At 57.5% G+C, this 24,635-nt stretch overlaps 7 protein-coding genes across 7 annotated transcripts; 3 read left to right on the forward strand and 4 right to left on the reverse strand.

Annotated features, from left to right (window-relative positions):
- Window positions 1-1,965: 1,965 nt before the first annotated feature.
- BJ171DRAFT_578927 (uncharacterized protein) lies at window positions 1,966-6,559 on the reverse strand (the record flags this gene model as incomplete). Its single annotated transcript, XM_053113926.1, has 14 exons — window positions 1,966-2,101; window positions 2,212-2,450; window positions 2,612-2,711; window positions 2,986-3,128; window positions 3,226-3,378; window positions 3,701-3,805; window positions 3,973-4,092; window positions 4,350-4,468; window positions 4,738-4,830; window positions 5,081-5,239; window positions 5,487-5,573; window positions 5,761-5,862; window positions 5,981-6,071; window positions 6,236-6,559. The coding sequence occupies 14 exons, from the start codon at window positions 6,557-6,559 to the stop codon at window positions 1,966-1,968; spliced, it is 1,971 nt and encodes a 656-aa protein (XP_052969275.1).
- Window positions 6,560-7,301: 742 nt separating this feature from the next.
- BJ171DRAFT_420930 (triose-phosphate transporter family-domain-containing protein) lies at window positions 7,302-8,767 on the forward strand (the record flags this gene model as incomplete). The annotated part of the gene is made up of 2 exons (XM_053107464.1): window positions 7,302-7,568; window positions 7,808-8,767. Coding segments are annotated over 2 exons (1,227 nt in total), but the record flags the coding sequence as incomplete, so codon positions are not given.
- A 312-nt stretch (window positions 8,768-9,079) lies between these two features.
- On the reverse strand, window positions 9,080-10,722 carry BJ171DRAFT_596778 (ankyrin repeat-containing domain protein; the record flags this gene model as incomplete). The annotated part of the gene is made up of 3 exons (XM_053114704.1): window positions 9,080-9,855; window positions 10,004-10,149; window positions 10,368-10,722. 3 exons carry the CDS (start codon window positions 10,720-10,722, stop codon window positions 9,166-9,168), a joined length of 1,191 nt encoding a protein of 396 aa, XP_052969277.1. The 3' UTR covers window positions 9,080-9,165.
- Window positions 10,723-11,096: 374 nt separating this feature from the next.
- BJ171DRAFT_493869 (uncharacterized protein) lies at window positions 11,097-16,152 on the reverse strand. The gene is made up of 17 exons (XM_053109956.1): window positions 15,955-16,152; window positions 15,589-15,759; window positions 15,418-15,502; window positions 15,173-15,296; window positions 15,002-15,041; window positions 14,739-14,882; window positions 14,458-14,592; window positions 14,246-14,270; window positions 14,061-14,129; window positions 13,755-13,910; window positions 13,606-13,666; window positions 13,206-13,377; window positions 12,660-13,023; window positions 12,427-12,497; window positions 11,890-12,208; window positions 11,724-11,778; window positions 11,097-11,582 (listed from the first exon to the last, which is right to left on the reverse strand). Exons 1-17 carry the CDS (start codon window positions 15,979-15,981, stop codon window positions 11,288-11,290), a joined length of 2,313 nt encoding a protein of 770 aa, XP_052969278.1. The 5' UTR covers window positions 15,982-16,152; the 3' UTR covers window positions 11,097-11,287.
- A 2,330-nt stretch (window positions 16,153-18,482) lies between these two features.
- Window positions 18,483-19,421, reverse strand: BJ171DRAFT_566034 (uncharacterized protein; the record flags this gene model as incomplete). The annotated part of the gene is made up of 2 exons (XM_053113380.1): window positions 18,483-19,061; window positions 19,140-19,421. 2 exons carry the CDS (start codon window positions 19,416-19,418, stop codon window positions 18,777-18,779), a joined length of 564 nt encoding a protein of 187 aa, XP_052969279.1. The 3' UTR covers window positions 18,483-18,776.
- A 76-nt stretch (window positions 19,422-19,497) lies between these two features.
- Window positions 19,498-20,465, forward strand: BJ171DRAFT_493873 (uncharacterized protein). The gene is made up of 3 exons (XM_053109957.1): window positions 19,498-19,797; window positions 19,925-20,101; window positions 20,293-20,465. The coding sequence occupies exons 1-3, from the start codon at window positions 19,519-19,521 to the stop codon at window positions 20,419-20,421; spliced, it is 585 nt and encodes a 194-aa protein (XP_052969280.1). The 5' UTR covers window positions 19,498-19,518; the 3' UTR covers window positions 20,422-20,465.
- Window positions 20,466-20,572: 107 nt separating this feature from the next.
- On the forward strand, window positions 20,573-24,581 carry BJ171DRAFT_566035 (uncharacterized protein). Its single transcript, XM_053113381.1, has 11 exons — window positions 20,573-20,758; window positions 20,970-21,835; window positions 21,937-22,312; window positions 22,566-22,794; window positions 22,955-23,032; window positions 23,138-23,431; window positions 23,631-23,716; window positions 23,843-23,965; window positions 24,018-24,062; window positions 24,103-24,241; window positions 24,352-24,581. The coding sequence occupies exons 1-11, from the start codon at window positions 20,729-20,731 to the stop codon at window positions 24,393-24,395; spliced, it is 2,310 nt and encodes a 769-aa protein (XP_052969281.1). The 5' UTR covers window positions 20,573-20,728; the 3' UTR covers window positions 24,396-24,581.
- The last annotated feature ends 54 nt before the right edge of the window (window positions 24,582-24,635 follow it).

Here is a 24,635-nt window from a genome sequence, read left to right on the forward strand (position 1 = left end):
TGATCGACTGGTGGTCTGGTGGGGTTGCTTGATGGGGTTTCTGGTTGATGGAGTTCCATGAGCGCCTGGACAGCGACTCTCATTGCATTGCATTCATGCCTCAATACGCGTGCAGACACAACCACAGCATCGCATGCAGATCCAGGATTCAGCAGCTCGGGCCATTCCGGAGAAAATGAGGAGGCGCCGTCTTCTGAGGGCAAGTGTGGGTCTCCCGGGCTGCCGCCTGGGCTGACAAGTCCGATTTGCTGCGTGATTGCCCGCCGATCGCCAGCCGACGTCGCCGCCATTGGCATTGTGGAGGACCGCGCGGGCCAGCCGCCAAAGTCGCTGCTGGGCTTGATTGCAGCGACGATGCTGTCGTCAGATCGACGTGACTCGCCACCAGGGAACAGCGGCGGCGACAAAGCCCGCATGAGGTCGCATAGCCCGAGCCATGTGCGATCGTCGTGCGAGTCGCAATGCGAGGTGCAGTGCTGGATGCAGTGCGAGATGCTGCCTTGGACGTTTCGTCGCGGCGGCTCTGTTTGGGCGATTTCACGGCGAAACTTGGAGGGCTCGTGTGACGGTCTCACGCCACCTTGGCGCCCGCCCTTCTTGGGAGCGGCAGGCGCGACAAGGAGGCCGGACGCGCGGCCAGGCAGCGGCGTAACAGCAAGCGCGTGATTGGGCTCGAGAGCGAGAAGGTCATGCCAGTGCGGGTCGCCGGGCGGATGCGAAGGTGGGAGACTAGGGAGGTATTGGATTGGCTGCATTGAATTGGATTGGGCTGCATTGAGTTGAATTTGGTTGCATTGGGTTGCATCGACAGACATGGGACCGCCGAGAGCATACCGAGAACACCGAGAGCACTCCGAGAACACTCCGAGAACACTCCGAGAACACGCCGAGAAGGCTAGATCGCGTAACAAGCGCCTCCGTGACAGCGGCCACGCACATGCAGCGGTGCCAGGCGGGCAGACCGGCGGCGTGGTGCGTGCGCGCCGCCAGCCCTTGCCAGGGCGCCCGCAAAGGGGGCCGCCCGGATCGGCGGCCTGGTGCGACATCCCGCATGCACATGATTCGCTGGAGCCCAATGGACGACACAGACGCACACCGACAGAGCCGTGCTGTGCCGGCTCTCGTGCTCGAATCCACCCTCTCGCGCACTTGGATTTGCACTTGCACTGGTCTGCACCAACTTGCACCCACTCGCACTCGGTCGCACCTGGTCACACCCACTTCCGTTGCACCAGCGGTCGCACAGTCACAGTCACAGTCGCACCATAACTGTCACACAGACACAGTCGCACAGACACACCCCGTGCGCCGCGGTGGTACATCCGCTGAAACACAGTAACGCAATAGCGTTATGTCGGCGCGTGCTCAGCCGCGTGATTGCGTGTGCATCGCTCTGTGGCGCAGCCGGTCACAGGATGCCCGATTGGCGGATCTGCCGCCGCAGTCACCTGCACATCGTGTCTGTGCTCGCTGACATCCGCCGACACCCGCTGACACTCGCTGACATCCCAGACGCATTTGACCAGGCAACATCTCCAACGCCAGAGCGGCCCTGGTGGTCAAACTCGCCACACCACCGTCCATGCCGTCTCTATTACCATGTCGTCTCTATTACCATGCCGTCTATTGTCATGCCATCCTCACCACCCATGCCATCTCCTCTTTCCATGTCATCTCCTCTATCCATACACCGTTCTGCCCCCTTGCACTGACTTGTGCCAGCCTCACCCACCCGTGTTGCACGAACCAGGGGCCGCATCTGCCAGGCCGACATCCCTCCAAACAAACCCAGCCCGCGCATCCCATGTTCCAAGTTCCATGGCCGCTGCATCGTCTGTCTGCTTGCTGTTCCAGTCCTCCTTCTCTGCGAGGCTGCTCGTGTGTCGTCGTAGCACCACCAGCATTTGCCGTGTTCGCCAAATGCATCCCCGCAATCCCGCGCATCGGGCCATTGTTTCGCATCGCTCACAAGTCCAGGGTCAGATCCACCACTTTGAATGTGCTCTTGTACGTGCCCGGCTTGCCTCGCAATCCAGCAACGTAGTTGACTTTGCGCGGCACGTTCGTTGCCGACTCGGTGTACGTCTGCGTCGTCTGCGTCCTGTCGGTGGCGATAACACCCCCCCCTCCATCGGTCAGCGCCGGTCAACCGACCCGAATGCACACCCTCCCGCATCCAGAGCACTGTCGGCACACGGCAAAAAAACATACTTGGGCTCGTAGTGCTGCGTCTCGCTCTCGCGCCGAAAGACGCTCACGTCCGTTTGCATGCTCTTGGTGACCTTGTTTCGAAGATTCACGAGCATCAGGCCCTGGCGCCGCAAGTCCCATTCGTTCCACTTGTATCTAAGATCGACGTGGTGGTCGACTATATGTGTGTCCACTTGGGTGCTGGCGTCGGCAACGAGGGGCATTTGTCCAAGCAGGCGCTGGCGGGTGAACGACTTGGCCTGTTGGACCGATCGAGTCAGTGGCCGAGGCCGAGGCTGAGGCCGTCCAGGCTCATTCCCACACCATGCCCACACCATGCCCACACCAGCGCTTCGTGCCCCTCTCCCGCGCTCCACGTCCCCTGTCCGCCGAACCGGCAACGACGAACTGCAGCACCTACACTCTCAAGTGCCTCAACGGTCGGAAAGTAGTTGTACAAATGCAGCAGCTGAACAAGGTCTGGCGAGCGCTTGGCCGTCTCAAGAACACCCTCGATATACCTGCCACGATACATCCAAACACATTAGCATAGAGTCGAAGAGCCTGCCGACAGACCGTCACTCCGGTCACCGACCACGATAGCCTGGACCTCAGGTGTGAGCGCGCTCACCCCTCCTCCATCCGACAGACTCATTGCTTGGCCAGCTCATCCGCAGGCTGATTCAGTAGCCGACGCTTTGGTCGATTGATTGCCCGTTCAATCCACGAGCATCCTCAATCGATTGCCCAACGCGCTCTCCGACAAACCAACACCTGCTGAGTGCTGTTGCTCACCGATCAGGGAACTTGGAAAACTCCTTCGCGGCCTCGATCGAGACCAGTGCATAGAGTCGGTCGCGGTACTTGAGCAAGCCAATGTTCCGGTTGCCATTCGACACCAAGCCGTCGCGCTTGACCAGGGTGTAAGGGCAGTATCCCTGCGAGGGTGCGCGGAAGGGAGGGGGAGCGAAATGCAGGGCCAGAGTTACATCACACCGTGCTCTCGTCACAGCAGCAGACACATCCTCAACTTACGCCAAACTCCACTGGCAGTCGATAGTAGTGTGTGGTATTTCCAGGGTGTACCACTTCGATCGACTTGTGGATCGCCGACACAATCACCATCAGCTCCGTCGCGACCGAGATGATGTTGCTCTCTGCCAGGGCGAGGACAGGGCGCCATGAGTCCTAGTCGAGGTCGTAGTGGATTGCCCGCGATGGCAGTACCGCACTCCTGGTCCTTACCAAGTGACGCGGGTGGCTCGATATCGCCCAGGAAAGGTTCAAGCTGCAGTGCCAATTTCCTCCGTGATCTCGACCACAAAGGACTACATCGAGAGACGTACATCCGCACATGGTTACTCCACCCAGTTCCGACGGGGACTCGTTGGCACAGTGCGTCAGCACGGCTGGCCTTAATGTCGGTGGTGGAATGAACATACCACACGGGCACTCAGCACTCAGCACCGACACCACCAGCAGCAGCAGCATGATGATGATTTGAACCCACCTTGGAATGGTAGTCAATCGTGTCCAGGATTCCACGCCGGAAGGCAAGAAGAAACAGCTCGTCGAGCCAACAGTTCCAGAGGTTGGCCAGCATGATGAATTGAGGCTGGAGACGGCGTAGTCCGTCATTCAGCAGAGAATTGGGGGAGGGAGTTGAGAAAATGGCTCAGCCGCGAGGGTTGCTGGTTTCTATCGATGCGTGCGTTGCTTCCTCCTGAAGCAGTTACCAGAGGCCGCTCCTCACGCTCTCTGACACCAGAATGCGCAACTCACATAAACTTGGTCGACCGGGACGGCTGTTTTGGACTTGCACGTTGCACGTAAATCATGGATCGTCTGGTCGTGCTTGTCATTGAGGCTGCCCAGGGTCGATCGGCTGTACTTTGCTTGCTCCTGTTCAGTCAGCACAGACATGTCAATGTGGTTCATCGCTTGGTCGAGGGTGCTGGTCACCACAGAACATCATCCATATGGATCGCCATATGGACGATGAACCAGTGCGCCTCCGGGCAGACAAACATTGCGCAGATTTGGTATCCCGCCCCCCCCTCCACACACGCCAGCAGGGCGTAAAACGGGGAGGCAGGGTGACCAGACAATAGTGGATCCTGTGAGCGATTCGCCTCGCTTTCGATCCAGCACGGGTATACCTGCAGTGCATCGAGGTACATCAAGTACTGTCGACGAAAGACCAGCGCCGACTTGACTCGGGCGGGCGTCAGCATTCCCATCACAGGCTGGGGGGTCTTTTCCATGTAGTCGATGATGGCTGCAGATCACAAACCACAACACCGCACCGCCGATGTACAGGGTCAATGCGAGTGTATCTCTGGGCTGAGGCATGACTCGCCTGGCGATCACTCCTTCCGACAGTTGGGCCACAGGACGGCCGTGCAACCAAGTCTGACTGTCGGTGTCGATATTCTTGGCTCGTTCGCGGATCGCCAGGAACCGCTGCCACCGCCACCGCCACCGCCACCACACCAAACCACACCATACCATATCAAACCACACCATGCCATACCATACCGAACTTACCAGTATAGAGTCGAATGAGTGTCTCGGTCTCTTTGGTGAATTTGTCAATGAGGTTCGACAGATCCATGAGTTCCTCGTTGCAGATCTCCGGCACTGCAAATGTGGCACAAGAACAAACATCGAGCAGCCCGTTGAGTGGGACACATAAAACTATGTGAGTCCTTCCAAAGCACAAACTCATATCCCAGTAAGGACTGCGAGAAGTTGGAGACGCTTTGGATGACCCTGCGAAGCACGATCAGCGCCTCGTTTTGGAGAAGCTGTGCCAACTGTGCTGTGATATGAGCCTCTCGAGGCAAGCGACGCGCTTCTTTCATCAACATAGGCAGGCGCTTGGACTTACAGCTCTCAATGTACTCGCCGCCCTTTCCGAGATGCTTGTTGAAGAGACGAATGCCAGTGACGAGCTGAGAGAGTCCGTTAAGCTGGGCCTCTTTTTCGGCGCGTCCAAGCGAGATGAAGGTCGACAGCTCGCTCTGCGGGAAGACGGACTCCAAAGCGGCTGGAGTCGATATTTCATCAGCAAGTGGATGCGCAAAATAGGAGAGGGAGAGGGGCGAGTGTGAGTCGACAGGGTCGCGAGACGGTACTTGTGCCAGACCGCCAATGGGACGCTGCCGGACAGCGAAGCGGCCCCTCCATGAGTGCGCCGGTTTGGTCGATGATTTCTGTACAGCTGCCATTGACCAGAACGTACTCGCAGTGCGACACACATGCCACAAGCGGCCCGCTCGCTGACTCGGCTTTACCTGTGGCTTCACGAACGACACGAATGTCCATCGGGTTGCCGACGTGGCTTCGAATCATGATGTATGAGACGATCCTGCGGTAGAGAACTGAGAAGCAGCAGCACGCTCAGTGGTGCATCAACAGTGTGCCCAGCATCCGAGCGCGGTATTCAATAACCCCAGGTCAGAGTGTACTGTTCCTCCGATACGATGGGGAGGGGTGCCCATCCATCCACTGTTCACAGGGATACATGCCTTCCCGCATACACATAAAGCATCCAAAAGTCACACCCACCTTCATAGACTGAAACGGACTTTGTCTTGACCTCGGTGATTTCTCGGAGGATCGGAGCACATGCGTTGATGCGAACCATCTTCTCGCGATGCAGGAACTCGGCTGTGATTTGCAGATACATCCGCACCCCGCCCACATAGCGGCCCTGGTGAGTGGCTGTTTGATGTGCAGTACGCAGTGACCACGGTCCGCACGAACGGTCGTATGGCCAGATACTCACCCTGTGCGGCAAAGTTGGTGTCAAAGTACACCTGCATCTTCACGGTCTCCATGACCGGGTTGTTGAGGGACAGGATGAGTTCCACGGCGATCTGTAGGCATACCCGAGTCGACGACAGAGGAGAGGCGTCAGCTCGAACTGCCGCTCAGCCCATCGGTTCCCATCTGGCCGCAACCATATCGTTCCTTGATGCTCATGCACTTCACTGTGGCCCGCTTGCACGCCCAAGCAACCTGCCTGAATGAGCCTGCTGACTTCGTCGCGCGACAAGTCTTGGTCGATTCGAAACTCGTGTCGCGGATCGAGCACGACGGCGCGGACCATGAATGCCGCCAGGGTCTCGGTGATGACGGTGCTTTGAGTGTGCGAATGAATGGAGGTGAAGAGATGCTTTGCTCCCGGGATCGGAGTCATCGGCAGCGGAGGATGAATCGAATGCAGCGACAGGCCGACGTTCCCGTCAGAAAGCTGCTCTGCGTAGTGCGTCGCGAGCGCATCCCGACGAGACTTGAGCGCCGTCGTTGACCGGGCGACGATGTCCTGGATGATGTGGCGAATGATGTCGTCGGAAGTGGACATGGCTGCTTCGAAGAATGAGCGAGTGGGAGGAGATGACGGGTCTTGGCTGGAAGAGGGATTTCGAGCGAGGCCGGATGCAATGGACAAGAGTGTCGATATCCGCGGCTTGATTGGTACGAAATCCGCCCCGGCGTATGCGGCTCAGCCTCCTTTGCGGCCCGTTCGTGCTGGATCGGTTCTTCTTCCTGCCGTTGGTCGTCTCTCGGCCGCTGCTGCATCTGTCGCTGCCTCTGCCATCGCTGCCAGGCGCCGCTCTCGCCTTCATCTCATCATCGTCTTTGGGAATCCCGAGAAGAAATGGCCGGTGACCATGATCTGATGTCTCGCATCAACGATGCCTCGGTGCTGCATTCGCCCTCGGCCACTGATTCGTCTCGCCCATCGCCCCGAACCAAGCAACACATGTCTCCCTATGAGTTCTACCGCTCGACTGCCATTGCTGCGATACTGTAAGGCGCTTTCTCTGGACCCGATGCCGTGGACTGCCGGGGGTTGCTCGGCTGCCAGGAAGCTGCCCTGTCGACCTCGATCGTCGCCTGGCGGCTATTGTGTCGTTCTGCTCTTGCTTTGCTCTGCTCGTGCTCTTGCTTTTGTCCCAGAGCGAGCCCTCTGGCTCCTCGATCCTCGTCTGTAGCCGCTATTGTGGCCGTCTCGTCACGCTATGAGACTGCACCGTCTCTGACGCTCGCCTCCGCTGCGAATCGGGTGCGTCCTGTTGTCTGCTCTCGCCACCCACCACAGGATCCTCGGCTGGTACATCACCTCGCTCTGTCTGGCGATATACAACAAGTTCCTGCTCTCCAAGGACCACTACGGCTTTCACTTTCCGCTCTTCACGACCATGATCCACATGATGATGCAGTCGGTGCTCTCGCTGCTGGTGGTGACATGCATCCTGCCGTCCATGAAGCCGACCCGGCTCCCATCTCTGCGGGACTACGTTTTGAGGGTGCTGCCCTGCAGCATGGCAACGGGCCTGGATATCGGGCTGTCGAATAGCAGTCTGCAGGTAAGCTGCTGGCCGCGCGGCGAAGGCAAGGTCTCGTCGTTGATATTCGCCTCGAGTGCCATTTGCATCTGCGTCCCCGAGCCGCCAGCTCGCTCGGCTATGGGACCTGCCGGCAGCATTCTCCAAGTCGTCCTCACCCACGCAGGGGATCTCGTCCTCATGCGACTTGGCTAATGGCTGTCTCTGACTGTACCATGTCGATCCGCCGTCCTGACCTGCCTCCTCCCTCCCCTGTCCAGCACATCACCCTGACGTTCTACACCATGGTCAAGTCAGCCTCGCCCGTGTTTGTGCTGCTGTTCGCCTTTCTGTTCGGCCTCGAGAAGCCCACCTGGAAGCTGACGCTGATCATCCTGACCATCTTTGTTGGCATTCTCCTCACCGTCCTCCACGAGACCAAGTTCGACGCCCTCGGCTACTTTTTCGTCCAGCTGGCGACTGTTCTATCGGGCCTGCGCTGGGCCCTGACGCAAGTCCTACTGGAAAAGGAATCGATCGGCATGAGCAACCCGTTTGCGGCCTCGGTTGTGCTGGCGCCGCTCATGGCGATCTCGCTCATGGCAGCCTCCATGATCGTCGAGGGCTTCGGGGCGGTGTTTGCCTCGCCCTTCTATGCCCAGTTCGCGACGGCGCTGCAGACAAGCCTGATCCTGATCATGGGCGGCGTCCTTGCCTTTGTGATGGTCATGTTCGAGTTCTACCTCATCTCGCACACGTCCGTCGTGACCTTCTCGATTGCAGGGGTTTTCAAGGAAATCATCACAATCATTGCCGGCATGGTTGTCTTTCACGACCGGCTCAATGCCGTCAATGTCATCGGCCTGGTCATCAGTCTGCTTGGCATCGGAATGTACAACTACGTCAAGGTCATGGCGCTGCTGCGTCCATCCCAGGGGCACCGAGACCCCGATTCTCTCCAACTACCGCCGGCCCGCTCTGGCAGCTGGCGGCAGTTCACCCACCACCTGACCAACCTGGCCTTTGGCAGCCGCAACTACAGCCGTCTGCAGGACGACGATGACGACGAGCAAAGCTATAGAATGGCGCTACTCAGTCTCGAGCATGAACTAGGCCCACACGACCGCGATGACGACAATGACGGTGGCGACGATCGCCTTGACCTGGATACGGAAGACTTTGACATGGGACAAGTGGATGAGCTACTCGACGACCGAGGCGGGAACCACAGCAGGACATAGTGGTGCTGATGAGCGTGCCCCTCCTCTGGCACACTTTCTCAACCCATAGCACCCTTGTGTAGAACATGTGGATGCCTCCCGTCCTCCCCGAATACGCTGTAATTAATACTATCATATTAATACCACCACCACCATCATCATCATCATCATCATCATCATCATCATCATCATCATCACCAGCATTCAATGCCGGCCTGAGGAAGCAGTGGTGGCGAGCAAACGGGCCAGTTGGTGGGCTCTGCACCACAATCAACAAATCAATCTGGATGGCCGTATCCTCTGTTTCCTTTGGATGAGATATATTGCCTTTGTTCCGATCGCTGAGCTCATGCCATCTCACGCAGAGCACTCGAAAGCTCCCCGACCTCGCTTGGAGTCGTCGTGCAGCGGCGGAACCCTCAGCCGCCCATCCCAGCCGACGTCCCCGACTTGGCATTTGTACTGGCTCGTGGCGCCATGAAGGACAGATCCGACTCGCGCTTCTCCTTGGCCATATCTGCTTCCAGCTGCCTCATGCGCTGGAACAGCAGCTCCACCACCACTGTGTTTTCCTTGCTTTCGGCAAAGCTCTTGGCAGTGTATCCATGCTCGGTCGTGGCAAAGGGATCCGCGTTCCACTGATACATGAGCTCCCGGCAGAGTTCGCGGTGGTTGTTGAGGGCGGCACTCATCAGCGAAGTCATACTGTGCTTGCGATCAGGGTACTGGATCAGCTTGGCGCCGCTCTGCAGAAGCAAACGGGCGGCCATGACGTTGCCGGAGGAAAAGCACAAGCGATCGAACGCCGTCTGGCCCGTGCCGTCCTCGGCATCGATCCGCGCCCCGGCCTTGACGAGGGCATCGATGATCTGGAAGCCGTGCTTGTTGGAATTGGCGTTGTCGCAGGCCCACATGAGCGGTGTCGAGCCGCCCTGGTCCACCGAGTTGACGTCGACGCCATAGTCAATCAGCATCTGGACGGCCTTGAGGTTGTCGTAGGTGACTGCCAGCGAGAGCGCGGTTTTGCCGCTCTGCGTTGTCGAGATCGTGCTGGCGCCGTATCGGAGCAGGGTGGTCACCACTGCGGTGTTGGGGTTCTGGCAGGCAACCTGAGTGCACGCAAGTGAATCTGCATGATTAGCCAACCGCCGCTTTCCTCCCGCATCCGGGCCCATCGGGCTGGGACATCCAGCACCATCTCGGCCTGGTCTGCATCGCTTCCCACGCGCCGGCTTACGCTCTGGTGGGAACGCTCACCATCAGCAGCGTCTTGCCGTACTTGTCCCGCGAATCGAGATTGATGATTTTGGAATGCTGGAAGAGGATCTGGCTCACAGCAGAGTCGTTGTTGTCTTGAATCGCCCGCAGAAGCTGTGTCGTAACCTTGGTGACCAGATTCTCGTCTGCCCGAGCGAGAGGCGGTCGATCGCAGCCAGCAGCACACGAATACGCCGGAAGGCGCCAGCGGTATAGGTGGACGGTGTTAATCGAGAGCATCATCGATCCACTTCTCCCCGACATCGTCTCGACCACGAATAGATCGGAAGGGCAGCGCCCTCTGGCCTTTGCTCGCTCTGGAAACCACTCATCAGCACACGCGAGAACGAAGGCCACGACGCACCTGTCGTCGATGCCGAGCCTTCGACCGACGTTTTGTGCCACTCTTCTGCCTCGGAAAACCGGAATTTGAGCTTGAACGTGTAGGTCGTCAGTGGATTGAGTCCCGCCACGGTCACCTTCTGATCAGCTCCCTCGTACGCGAGCGAATACTCGTAGCTTGACCCCTCCGACCTTGACAGCTGGTAGAAAACGGTATCGACCTTCCCAGTGGGGGATTTCGGCGAGCCGACCGCCATGCTTGGCGCTGTCCACGATGTGTCGATGCTTCTGGCCGTTGCATTTTCAAAGGAGAGGGCGGGGTACCGCAGTTCCTGAGGACTGGCTGCTTCCGCAGCCTTCGTGGGCGTGTCCGACATTCCTGGCGAAATGTGCAATCCGGAGGGAAATGGGACATGCAGAGGAGATGAGGGCAAGGCGGGACGCCTGGCTTCTTTCGGATCAACGGAGCCCAGGGATGCCGGCGAATCCGTTGGCCCAGATTGTCCCTGGGAGCGTAGCCATTGATTGGAGCCACATTGGTCGGCCACGATCTTGACACTCAGTAGTGCGTGATGGCCTGCGCCCAAGAGGCAATCGTCCATCAATGGATCATCTCGACAGCCTTCACTTTGGCAGCCCTCACTTGGCAGCATCCGGTGAAACTACTGGACCTCCACAGTCGCCCCGCGCACGATTGAGTATGTTGCGTGCCACCTCTACATCGCAATTCCCTATTGCACGGCAATTGCAATTGTACAGAGCTATCCAGAGGATCGAATGCATAGTATATATCAAGGCTGCTCTGCAAAGCGGCAGTCGGGACAGGGAACAATCACACGGCCGACCCACTGCAGCCTGCAGATCACTGCGCTGAAAACCATGGTTGATGTGAAGAGCACACATCGGCGGGCCTGTTCGGCGTGAGCCTGCTGCACTCCAGCATCACACCCTGTCTTCGATGGTCTTGGCACGAGACAAACGAATCGAGCGAATCGTGTTGCCGATCTTCCTCTTCTTCTCTGGAGGTATCTTTGAGAATATCTTGACGGGCACCAGCAGGACACAGGGTATGATCGTTGCGATTGTCTCTTCGACCAGCGAGTCAGTCGATTCGATTCCATACTGATCCAGGAGGTACTTTTGACGAAGCTCGAGAGAAAACACGACTATCAAAGCCATGTATCCGACGATTCTGACGGCGTTGTCAGCCGCCAGCTTGTATGGCATCACAAACGTACTGTGGTCGGGCATAATGTCAGCGGCAGACGACCTGCCAATGGTCGGCGAGCCCCACCACATCACCAACATGTCGTCTCGCCAATGCCTGTTGGTGTCAGCGACGGTTCCCAGCCACGTCCGCATACTGCATACTGCATACCGCACAAGCAAAAACATCCACAGAATGAGAAGTGTTGCGTATCTGGGCGTGTAGGCTGAGATGGTGGGAATACGGCGTCACTACCATGGCCGGTCTTGGATGATCTTCGAGGACCATGTGACATCCCGCCGAGCCATGTACAAGCGCCATTGTGGCCGATACCCACCTCCTGTCGAACGGAGCAGCAGCGGCAGTCCGACGATCATGGAGCGCTCTATCAGGTCCACCGACATCCACCAACGATACCGTCGAACGTAGCAGCTGTACAGATCATAGAATGGATCCGTTACTTCCGATTCGACTGAGGGCACATTCGATTCGCTGTGTTTGCGACGGACAATGAGCGTCGATGCCTTGTTTGCAGTCCTTTCTTTGTCTCGCTGATAAAATCCCCGACGGAAGATTGCAGCAGGGATCACAATCACTTGGGCGACCAGGATGATGCCGGACAACACCGCCACGGTTGTGTGGGAATCGGTCCAACACTGGCATCCGATCCGCCGATGGTGACAGTGGTGGCGGTGAGAGTGGTGGTGGTGGGAGTGGTGTTGGCATGGTGGGTCGAGTCGAATCGATCCCAGATCAGTCCGACTCCAGAGTGACCCGATTCAAACGCACTGCCTCCACTCCAGCAGCAAGCAACGGCAAGCAACGGCAAGCAACGGCAAGCAACGGCAAGCAACGGCAAGCAGCGGCAACGCACCTGGACCGACGGATAGTCCCAGACGACCGATGGAAACCCCTCGATGGCCCGACAGGACAGGATCGTCACGGCTGGAGAGCACTGGTCAGTTCATCGCCTCATGCAAGCACCGACACATTCAAAGTGCTGACCCATTCAAAGCACTGACCCATTCGATTCACCCGTCGAAACCACTCCCTCGTCGACATTGCTCACTCGACCACGCTCCCCCGGCGACCGTGCTGGCATCTCACCTGTGCTGTACACCAGACTGAAGCTGAAAAGCGCCAAGACGATGACCGATCGAGTCAGCGAGTGTTTGAAGCTGGTGTCGAGGTACGAAAACCACCGAACTATCGTCTTCCAGGCCCTCCTGGCCAGCGGGCCTCGATTCGGACTCCTGAGCACTTGGATCAGAACATGCCACAGTCCCAGGCAGACGACCATCGCCATCACCATCACATAGGCCGAGATCATTTTGGCAAACTGGTCGAGTGGGAGGATGCATCCATTTCCGCCACTTTGGATGTTCAAGCTCAGGGTCAGAAACGCCAGGGCTCGAGACAGGGCCGTTGTGTGGTCAAAGTCCAGGAGGTAGGCAACCTGGTACACAAATATCTGAGATGGATGCAGAGACGGCGTGAGTTCATGGAGCATGTCCATCCTTGCCAGACAGCCAGTCGCCGCAGGGTCCACGGCGATGTTCTTGCCGCTCTTGCCGCATACTCGCAGCATACTCGCAGCATACTCGCCGCATACTCGCCGCATACTCGCCGCATACTCGCAACACGAATGCTTACCAGGTCGACCAGAAATCCCTCCTTGGATGTTGGAATCACACACAGGATGCAGACGACAACGAAAATAGCAACAAATGCCGCGACTCCGACAGCAATGTTGCTGCCGAGGCTGTCGCAGTGGGTGCATTGGCCACCCCATTCGTACTGGCCGCTGGGACACTGCGAACAGAGCCTGGAGAGTCCCGAGCTGTCAGCCGTCGTTGTCGCCATCGCCGTTGGTTGCATCTGCACGGATGTGCTGCTGTGCGTGGATGTGCTGCTGTTCACTTCCACTCTGTCATCGACCCTCAAAGCAGCGACCGTATCACCGATCCAATCCATCACATCAGCGACCATACCACCGACCCAACCTCCCTCGTGTTCCCAGCGCCATCTCGATCGAGTCCCTGCCGATACATACACTCCGCTGTGTTCGTGGATGCACTGGTTTCCACCACCGATCGGACATGCGTTTGGACAGCCTGTTCAAGGCAGAATTGTGAGTATCTGCACCATCGAGATCGCACCAGCAGCATGCCAGCAGCGGCCGTGGGGCACCAACGAGCTCACAGTTTGCGGTTGCATCGCACAGATAGAATGCGGAATCGATTGCCGAGGCATTTGCGTTGTACCAATAGCCCTTGGCGATCATGATGCTGCCACTCTGGCACACCGCGCCAACAGGACAGGGCTTGCAGGTCGAATTGGAGTTCAGATTGTATGTTCCTGTGGCAATGGATTCGATCTGTGAGCACCAGCAGGGTCAATGTGTCGACTATCTGCAGAGTCTATGTGTCGACCATCCGCAGCGATGCGGGTGCTGTCTGCGTTTCGTCGAGAGCTTTATCTTCCGAGTGCGAGGCAGTCCAGGCATACCCTCAGGACATGGGACACAGAGCTGCGACACCACTTCACTGGAATACGACTGCCATCCAGGCGGACACACTGAAGCGGGTCCGTGAGGTGGTCCATGGAGTGATCCGTGGAGTGGTCCGCGGAGTTAGTCTGAGGAGTTAGTCTGTGGACGTGGTGCATCGGCGAGCGACGGCGTCGGCCCTCACCTTCAAAGAGCGAGTCGGAGGGAACCTGGACATCCGAGCGAGTTGTGAACAGCAGGTGTGTCGTCGATGCACCGCCGCAGAGCATGGACCGGGATGTTAGCAGTGGCCTGCCAAGAGCGATGCGGCCCATCAGCAACCACGGCCCAGACACCAGTCTCAGGGGTGGCCACCTTTCCGCATCCACCTTTGATGAGCCGCCTTGGATGACTCACCTTGGTTGAGCCATCAAAGTTGTAGTATTGACACGTGTGACAGTCTGTGATGATCTCGTCGTTTTCGTAGTATGCCACGTAATCATAATTCATCGTGTCGTTTTGGCACACAAGAGAAATGATCGCATACGGTCTCTACAGATGGTGATGGCGGAGCTGTTATAGCAATAAACACTCAAGCCCGCTAATCATCATCATTACCGACCCGGCTGGGCGGACAGAGCACTGCCTCTGCCAGAGGAAGCATCGGACCAAGTCCAACAACGATCTCGACCACCGACCTCCACGATTCCATTGGCATTGAAGATTGAGTATCCCGATGCGCCGTCGTAGATCAGATCACCAACGGCGCGCAAGGGATACGTCGAGTTGGTCGCCAGCAGCTGCAGGAACGGGGTGTCCGGGTAGATCCGAGTGAGGTTGGTCTGTGAGACAACCGTCGACAGGGAGGTGAGCAGTCGCAGATTCGCTGCTGAGTGTCCACCGTTCCATGACTGTGCACAACGGTGCACGATTGTGCACGACTGTGCCGTCAGAGTATTACCCATGCCAGCGCCATGATGTAAGCGGCGTCGTAAACCCCTCTTGAGACGGATGGGAGGTTGTTTGTTCGCATGAGAAAGATGGCAATTGCACCGATTCACTCAACGACAGAGTGGGAGCGGGATCGGATCATCGGCTCTGCGACATGTGCACAACTGGTTCGACATCATACCGAACGCCCCAATCCCATTCGTCACTCGCTAACAGCGGATACATGGTTGCGTTCTGGAGCGACATGCTGTTCCATTTGTTGCTGAACTCGTTGTACCCGACTCCGTTCGTGACATTCGGAGAGGCTGAGGGTTATAGCGACCATGGAAGGCTGAGATCAGTAAATGGTGCGTTCCATCAGCACGACATCATAAGGCAACAGTGCCGAGCCATCTGCGAACACGGATGCTGACAGAACGTACGTACGATACATGTAGCCCTGTGCCGCTTGTATCGGATCACCGCTGAACCACGAGACATTCAAAAAACTGTAGTACGGGATGTTGAGGCCCTGCATGGTTCGGTGTGAGCACCTGGGAAGGCATCCTGGACGACCCCGCTCAGCAACACCGACATCGGGCCGACGGCGCCACTGACCATCCAGACATATGTTGGGCCCACCAAGCCGCGCTCATATGCCATGTAGTAGAGATCGGATGTGTACTGGGCGATGGCGCAGACGATGATGATCTTTGCCCTTGACTTTTGGAGATTCTCGAGAGGAATGGCCAGGTCGGAGCGGTTCCCTTGAGTGGGTCCGTAGAATCCCTAGTGGCGATTGCGGGTCATGAAGCAGTCAGGCAGTCAGGCAGTCAGGCAGCCAGGCAGTCAGGCAGTGGACTGTGGGTACTCTGGGACTGGGCACTCGGGGTTGTTTGACAGAGCCCAGATCCCGGCCCAGAGATCCAGGCCAGACCAGTGCCCCCCTGTCCGTCGCTCCACCGGCTCGGGTTCAGTTCCCACCTGCTCGAGAACGATATTGAATCCCATTGCGTTGGCGACGGACTTGGCATCGTCCCTTGCTGCAGGACATGACGCATGGGTGAATGTGGCGTGTCCCAATCGTCCGTGCTCGTGAACATGATTCGGCTCTGGCAATCCACTCTGCTCGGAAACTCGATACGACCCACAGATCGAGACGACATTTGCAGCGGCTGGTTCACTGGCATGCTTACCCGTGGTTCCAAATGGCTCACGACTGTACATTAGAGCCACCTGATTGTGAGTTGCCGGATGAGCAGATCAGTCGGCCGACACGAGAGATTCACCCCCGAGGCGAGACCACTCGGACAGTTGGAACACTCGGATCACTCACGGCACCCCAGCTCTGTTCAACAACACGGTGCATACCGATCGCCACCCCATGGCTCTGGCAAAGGCGAATAGTGCTTGGAGATAGTATATGCTGGGCTCAACAAGAGAGAGATAGGTCTGCGAGCACAACTCGGTGAGACGGCTATTGCGTTAGACGGCCCCTGTGGGATCACTCCTGTGAGGCAACCACCGAGCCATCGGGACATCGGGACATCGGGCCATCAAGCAGTCAGGCTGCGTGCGGCTGGAACCGTACCGGGTATGCTGTCCTGTTGGTGAGTATGGTTGCGGAGGTGAACAGACCGATGTGGAGGATCTGTTGATGGGCAGCGAGGTCAGTAAGCAACAGGCAGATCAGTCGCCGGGTCTCTGAAGAGCGAGACTCACATCATAGAAGCTGGATATGGTTGCTTCGTATTCGCTTTGCTGAAGACATGGCAGAGGCGTGAGTCGATGATCCAACGAGATTTGCACAGAGCGTCGTGGGCGGACGCAATCCCACCTCGCTGGTTGTGTCTCCGATCACGGCATTGATGCCGTCGTTTTGTATCATATCGAGGAGACTGACGCTGGAACGAACGCCGGCAAGGAGCCGCACGTGTGAGTGGCGAGTTCGGTGCAGCAAGTGCAGCAAGTGCATGTGAGGCCGAGAGAGCGAGCTTCGAACCATTACATTCCGTCGCTGAATGAGCCGCGGCTGCTGCCGACGACAGGCAGTAGCGTGACATCTGCTCGTCGAGCACAATGAAGGTCATATTGGGTCCTGGGTGAGCATGGCGTCGATCACGGACGGAGGTTTGCATGAGAACGAGCGACGCGAAAGGGTCTGCATGCACCAGCGTCAATGGCGCATGAACGCACTCGGCAGGATCGTCGAGCTGTTGTTGATTTCGTTGAAAGCCATCTGCATTGCCGTCAGGAGATACGGGTTCTCGGGAAAGTCGATCGGATCGTCAATGTCGTAAATGAGGCCGACCTTGACCGCGACGGATCCATGATGCACGGCATCGACCATGTCGGCCAAGATGGAGAGCAGCCACAGAACCAAGAGAGACCCAAAGATACGCAGCATTGCTCAGAGAAGGCAATTGCCTGATGGATGCATGTGGTTGGGAAATGGTGGTGGCCGAGACGATGGTCGTCGGGACGATGGTCGTCGGAATGATGGTCGCCGAGGCAAGCCACAAGGCAAATCGCCGAGAGGGAAGTGTCCCGTCGGTCCGGCAGCGAATGTGGTCAAAGTCCATGGGCCACAGTTGTCCCATAGCAGGATGCAGAGCCGAGTGGTATCGTCACTGCCAATCATGCCTCTGATTGAATAGTTCAATACATATCCCCAAAATGATATCAGGGAAAAACCCACCATCACTGCCGTCGGTGGCTCGGACCCAATTCCTCTTGAGATCGAATCGGGTGCCAGTGTTGGACCGTTTCTCACACGACCGTCGTGGTATTGTGTGCGGGACGATTGTGGAGGTCCGGTGACTTCGCTGGAGGCTGCTGAAGCGAAGACTGCCAAGGTGATCCCTTGATGTCCGATTGTCTCTTACATCCGATCCAAAAACGGGACACCCCGGATTTTGGTCGTTGGACGAATATTGTCATTCAAGACATCGCGCGCTGGCCATGACCATTCAGTGGTGTGTTTCTGGATCTGAATCAAGGACGCTTTCTCCCTCAGATGGCTCCCCGAAAGACACCACCTAGGCGACGGCGATTCAAGCGACTCGATCTACAGGTGTGCTCACATTTTCGGGAAGCCAGGCGACTTGAGAAGGCCGAGTATCTTGATATCGGGAAACCATGGATCTGTTCAGAGGGTCGAGTGAATGCACCACACCAAGAGATTGCTAACCAGGACGGGAAACAATCGCACGGCTTGCCCACTGGGGCCTACGGAAGTTCAGTAAGATTGTGTCGCTCATGCCAGAAAGTGACTGCCCCTGGACCGACTGTAACCGCGGGCCATTTCAGACTTGGCTATCCAAGTGGAAATCAGTGTGTCCTGTTTCTCCTGAATCGGATCACATCATTCAGCGCACTTTGATGCCAGCGTCACCCACTTCCCACCAGCCCTCCTTGGTCAACCCTGTGCGTGGGATGATCAATTGCATTTCTGGAGGCGGTTTCCTCTGCCCAGCACCCTGACGTCAGCTTTGAGAATGAACCAAGACAAGGCACGAGCGGAGGACGGCCAGCCTGCGGGATCGGAATGTATGTGATCGGAGCCCAGCGATAGATGGACCGCCAACCTCAAATGGCTCCATTTCAGTATGCGAACGTGCTTAGGTACAACATTGTATCGGGCAAGTCTCTTGGAAGCAACACATTGAAACCTGCTGTGCACCGGACGCATTGCCGGAAGAGCAGCTCATCGCCGAGACCCGAGAGGCAGAGAAATCAAAGACCGTTGCATTTTCCCATCGCCGCTCGCTTCTGCCGAAACCACTTGAATCGATTGGGCCGCGTTCTCACTCGGTCACCGCTGCTGCTGAGCGACGTTCGGGTTTGGACTTTGGCTGATTCTTGCCCTCGATCTGACGAAAGTTGAATGCCACTGCGTAGAGCATCGAGATACCAATGGCCCCACATGTCGAGAGCATGAAGGCTGGACCGAGGAATGCCGCCCCAAGCAGACTGAAGATGGCAACGACTACCACGGCCGCAACAACCACGCAAACAAACAGGAGCACTATGGCAATGGCGTAGACCGCAAGAGGAACAGCCAGCAGGGCCAGCAGCGTCGACATGAAGAACTGCGGGAGCTGCGGGTTAGTAGTGGTTGGTGGCCCGAGTCCGCTGTCCGCAGCGCCGCCCTTCTGCTCGGCATCTACCTTCAGAACCGGATAGCGCGATGCCAGGACCTGGCCCGTTTCGACAAAGGCCAAGGCATATGTCTCGGAGGTCTCGGCGAGCGAGGTCAGACGAGCGGGCATGATGCGTTTGGCCACACCCCACGAAGCCGAGGCGATCACGCCGAGCTGCTTGAAGACGGCTTCCATCGTCTGCTCTGTCTGGAAGGCGGCCAGAGGACCAGGACGGGGCGAGATGAAGTGCGAGTGCCCCTGGCCAAGCCGCTCCCGCCCAGGAGGGCTTTGGTCCCGCATGAGCATGGCCTGCCCAGCGGATCATCCCAGCGATTGTGATCTCATGTCGCCGTTGTTGCGGCGGTCGTGTCTGCGACCGTCCTCGCCCCGATCTCGACTGCATCGTATGTCCAGCGCAGACGAGACCGCTCTCCGACACTGCTTGGTCCACGACTCGGCCATAGGACTGCTGGCTCAGTTCGAGACCCTGTTGCAGGCGATCCGGTTGTCTGCGAGCGATGCGCTTGTCGCCAAATCCAGCATCATCCCGCATTCGACCATCGGCAAGCATCTCCGGCATGTCCTCGATCATTTTACCCTGATATACAAGCATATGCCCACACCGGTCGGAAAGGACGTCCCTGCTGGCCGGTGGACCATCGACTACGATAGCCGGCAGCGGGAGGTTCGATCGATTGCGCTCTGGCGGTGATTGTCCGGCTCACAGCTCCTCCAGAGATCGAGCCTGGCTTGCAGTCGTCCTTCAGCCCATCTGCAATCCTGACTGTGTGTTTCGCTTCCCGTGCCGCCAGATCCTGACCGAGCAGAACATCGAAGCTGCCGACTCGGCGATTCGCTCTGTCAAGACGCTCATCAGATCGTGCCAGATGCAGATCGCATTGACGACCCCTGTCGTTGTTCGAGCCCAAACCGGACCAGACAAACCGAGATCCGAGCTCTTATCGACGTATGGCCGAGAGCTCTGGTTCGTACGTATCCGCTCTTCATTCCGTCGGTTTGCGCAATCGCCGCTCTGTCGCTTCCCGTGCGCCATATTCTGGTTCTCTCCGACGGCGCCCAGCTGAACTGCCGGTTGTCCTGTGCGATTAGAGAGTTCATACAGCAGCGAGGTGATCTTGTCCGTGGCTGCTCAACCGATCGATTTCTCCCATGTGGCCAGGCGACAAACCATGCAATCCACCACGCAGCCCTCGTCCGAGTGCTCTGTTTCGAGCAGCACATTCCGCTGCCGCCTACTTTCGGGGTTGCTCCGAGCACCCTCGACTACCTGGCAAAGCACACAGAATAAAAACCAGACGAAGCACCCGGGCGCTCTTGTCCGGGGCGGTCACTGCCTGTGGTTGTCTGTCATGGCTGAGCCTTGGTTGATGGGGGGGGGTGGGTGATGCCCTGGAGTGTCGAGCCAGGCCCTCGCGCGAATCTGTCCCTGGCCGTTTCTTGCCTCATCCAGCCGCACATCGCAGATTCTTCTCCTGCAGCGCCGTCCAGCCTGCTCGCCCCCATCATCAGCGGCGCTATTCGGCCTTGCGGCTCTTCTTCCAGTTACCTGTAGCACCGGGCACATTCGACAGCTCACCGCTAGCTCCGTCGTCAGCATGGCCCTCATCACAGACCCCGATTATATCGTGAGTATGGCCGACAACCGGAGACCGGCCGCCGAGGCCCACTATCTATCTCCGGGAATAGAGCTGCGTCTCCGAGAAAATGAGAGTTGTCTATCCGTGAGGTGTTTCTCGCCAGCGCCCAGTCATCTCTTGACGCATCGTCTTCAAGATTCGCTCGCCAATGCCGCTACGTCGCCTCAGACTGATTGCCCGTCTCTTGGGCTCGTCGCAGATATACTCGATGCGCATCTCACTGCTGCTGGAAAATGATCCCATCTCGGCTCGCATCGTCAATACCACAGCTACAACAAACCCCTATGTGCTTGCTGAATTCCCCGAGGCTTCGTCCGACGAGTTTCTCGAGCCGATCGATCGACGTAGACTCAGCGTCAACGAACGCAAGGTCATTGCCAAGAGCATCGGAAAGTTCACCCAGGACCCGCTCGACTTTGCTCTGGACCCGTCCGACGTCGAAAAGGCACGCAGAGCGGAGCTCGAGAAGCGCATGCAGCAGCAGCGCGAGCTCCAGAGCCATCAGCGGATCCTGCAGGAGCAGCGATACCAACTCTATCTGAGCGAAAAGGAAAAGCGAGATACGGAGCAGGACAAGCTGCGCGAGCAGCAACACTGGAGCCCCTTCCACGAAGACAGCAGCGACGATGGCGACGACGACGACGAAGCCAGGCAGGAGGATCGGGCCCAGGACGACGTCAAGAACAAAATCATCGGTCGGATATCGGTGACCCAGCCCAAGCCGGTGTCGAAGCCCACAGGCGAGGGCGACTTGGAGCCGGTTGCTGGCTCAGACCAGCCGCTCAAGTCTCGCAAAACCATCCGCCCAAACTACTTCCGAGTGCCCTCTGCACAGCCGTCGACACCAGGCGAGTCTGCCGGCTCTAGTCCGCGGCAACTTGGAAACGCTCAGAACATTGCGAGCATCACAAACACTCAGGCACCGTCAAGGGCTCCGGAGCACGGAGTACGGTCGGAGCACCCTGATAGCCAGGCGCCCGAGGAGGCCCAGAGCCTCGTCCCCGATGCTCCAGCATCTGCGCTGCCCTCCGAGGCTCTCGAGTCAAACGCTGCAAAGGCGAATGTGTAAGCTCCATACTGCTTTGCTTCTAGCAACGAACTGCCGATTCATCAGGCTGTGCTGTATTCTCGTTCTCGGAACTCATCATTTTGATATCCGTTGCCAGTGCTCACGACAGCGACTCTGACGATGACGAAGGCGAGCGTCGCGATATTGAGGAGGAAGTGGAGGCCATTCGGAGCTTCAATGTCCACAAGGGCCCGACTGAAACCCAGGGGTCGAGTGAGAGGGCTCGCCAACCTGCAGAGCCTCCGCGGGTCTCCGTGGCAAAGAAACCAGTGTCGTCTGGCCAGGACGCTTCCAAGGCAACCGAAAGCACTGCTGCCGTGGCCAAGGAGTTCTCACCAAGCGCCTTCCGGAAGATGCCGCTACAGCCCGCGTACACAGCAAAGCCCACTGCTCACAAGACAATATCGCAGCTGAGTGCGCTGCTCAGCTTTAATGCCGACTCGGACAATCCTTTCAGCGAGTTCTATGGACTGGTGGGTACCCAGAGATATCAAATCGGATCGAAGCCTCTGAATCGATGCCGCATTTTGTGGCATTTTGTGGCATTGTTGGGTGTCGTATGGGGCTATCGTCGAACAGCGCGGGAGCGGCCGCTGAGGCCTTCTCGGTACTGTTGGCGCGGAATCTCGTCTTCTCGACATTGTCGGCGCCATCTCCCACTTCGTTCAGCCGCAGCGTCACATATGCTTGCTACACTTCTAATTCCATAATCCCGCCGTTCAACAGCGCGCCAATGGCGAAAGGAACTCGCTCAAACTCGAGATCCTAATCCCATCCAGCCCCTTGCACTCGCTGCCTGATGAGGTGCTGATTCAGATCAAGCCTGACTCTACTACCGAGCAAGCTCTGGGATACACGCTCTATGTCCTCCACGAGGAGCACAGCGATCAGTTCGAAAACTACGGGCTCGACAGCATTGTCGCGTGGTATCTCCGGATCGATGACGACTTTCCAGGTCAGTACCCATGACTGGAACTATATCGCATCAGCAGAACCGCATTCGCTGCAACCTCTGCCTCGCAATATCAGCCAAGCTCAGATGCAACGACGGAGTCGTGGAGGAGCATCGGGTGGCTACAGCACTAACACCAAAACCCGGCTCTGCTCTCCGATAGTGGCTCTTGATCTGACCCGCAAGATTGCCTCCTTTGGGTCGATGCAGTTTGAGCTGTGCGTCTCAGACAAGCGGCCTGGTGAGTACCTCCACCGATTCGGAATAGCTAGAAGCCCAAATGTATGCCGCCCGGCAGCACCAGAACTAACTCTGGCGCAATCTCGACTTTTCCCCATCCCTAAAGCACCCAAAAAGCAGGAAGTCGCAACAACGGGAACAACGACCGCGCCCTCGACCAAGAAGACGTTCCTCAAAGTCAACCTGTACTCCACGCTGACCGTCAAGCAGACAACGACGATCCCTTTCGCATCCAACATGCTCATCAAGGATGTGTTCGACTACATTTGCCGCAAATGGAAGTACGACCCCAAGGAGTATGTACTGAAGCTGGTCGACAACAAAACGCTGCTGCCGATGGATATTACCCTCGAGGAGGCGCAAATTACCGAGTTTGGTGTCCACAAGCGTTACGGAGGAGGTATAGCTGTCCCCAAAGTTGCGCACTTGGGTGGAGAGCGGCGCACCCGATGGCTGCGTGAGACCGCACGCTTTTACTATTTTTGCAGAGTTTATGAAGAGGCCTGCCCGAAATGTATCCACCGGGCTCTGCGCTCGAGCTTGCCCGGGTTCCTGTGGCTTTGGTTTTACTCACCCGCATCCCTTATGCTCCGACACAGCCGGCGATATCTTTGGCGCCTCCCAAGAACAGGCTAACGACGCCGACACCGTCGACGCTTTCGACTTGCGCGGCGACGAGTTTAAGGTGAGGGGCAGCTTCGCTCGTCGGCAGAGTATTACCGTTTGCTGTCGGTGTGCTTGTTGTCGATATGGACGATGCAGCCCACAAGAGCCGATATCTAAATCCTCTCCATCTGACCTCACCTGGCAGCGATATTCGGTCTACTACAAAAACTTTGTCGGGGCGCGCTACGAGCGAGACTTTACTATCGATGGCGACCATATTTATATCCTATCGGCGGAGAACCGGAGCATTCTCAACCGAACAAAGACGGTAAGGCGGGAGCAGTACCGCAGCTGGGTGTTGCTTTGCAGTCGCCCGACAGATCGACTCCGATGGTCGCATATGGTTCCGTGGCATCCTGCTTCAGGTCAGTGGCTCATTCGACTGTCTTCCTCTCTTCCGTACAGCTCTCCTACTCGGTTGCCGACGTAATCTCGTGCAAACAAGTCTCGGTCAACAGCCCTGTGTTCAAATTTGTGGCAAGCCGAGGTCCCAGCGGCGATCCAAAGGGCCATGAGTTCGAGGCCATGTCGCCGAAGGAAGCTCGTATGTATTCCGTGCGTGTTGGGAAAGCATCCATCTGCGATGCAAAGCTCTCTCCTCTCTGGTTCGAACTGACTTTATCGACTGACCACGTACCATTGCTGCTGCTGCAGATGACATATGTGAGAGAATCACGCTTCTCAAGAACCGCAAGTGATGCCCGCTTCACCCTACCTCGCCCAAATCGTTCTCCGGCAGCCGATCGTTGGTGTTTTCCGACTGCCCTGGCCGCCCTTGCGTCGTGGCAAGGCAGGCTTTGGTCGCTGTCTTCCGTGAGCGGCAGAGCATCTGTCTGTTCACAGAGCTGTATCAAATGCAATACAAAATCTCTCGCTTACAACCAAATGCATCGATTCCATACACCCTGCCGGACACGCCCGGCTCGTATCGTCTCACC

This window comes from Polychytrium aggregatum (genome assembly GCF_025602895.1).
Source record: "Polychytrium aggregatum strain JEL109 chromosome Unknown BJ171scaffold_8, whole genome shotgun sequence".
NCBI lineage: Eukaryota > Fungi > Chytridiomycota > Chytridiomycetes > Polychytriales > Polychytrium > Polychytrium aggregatum.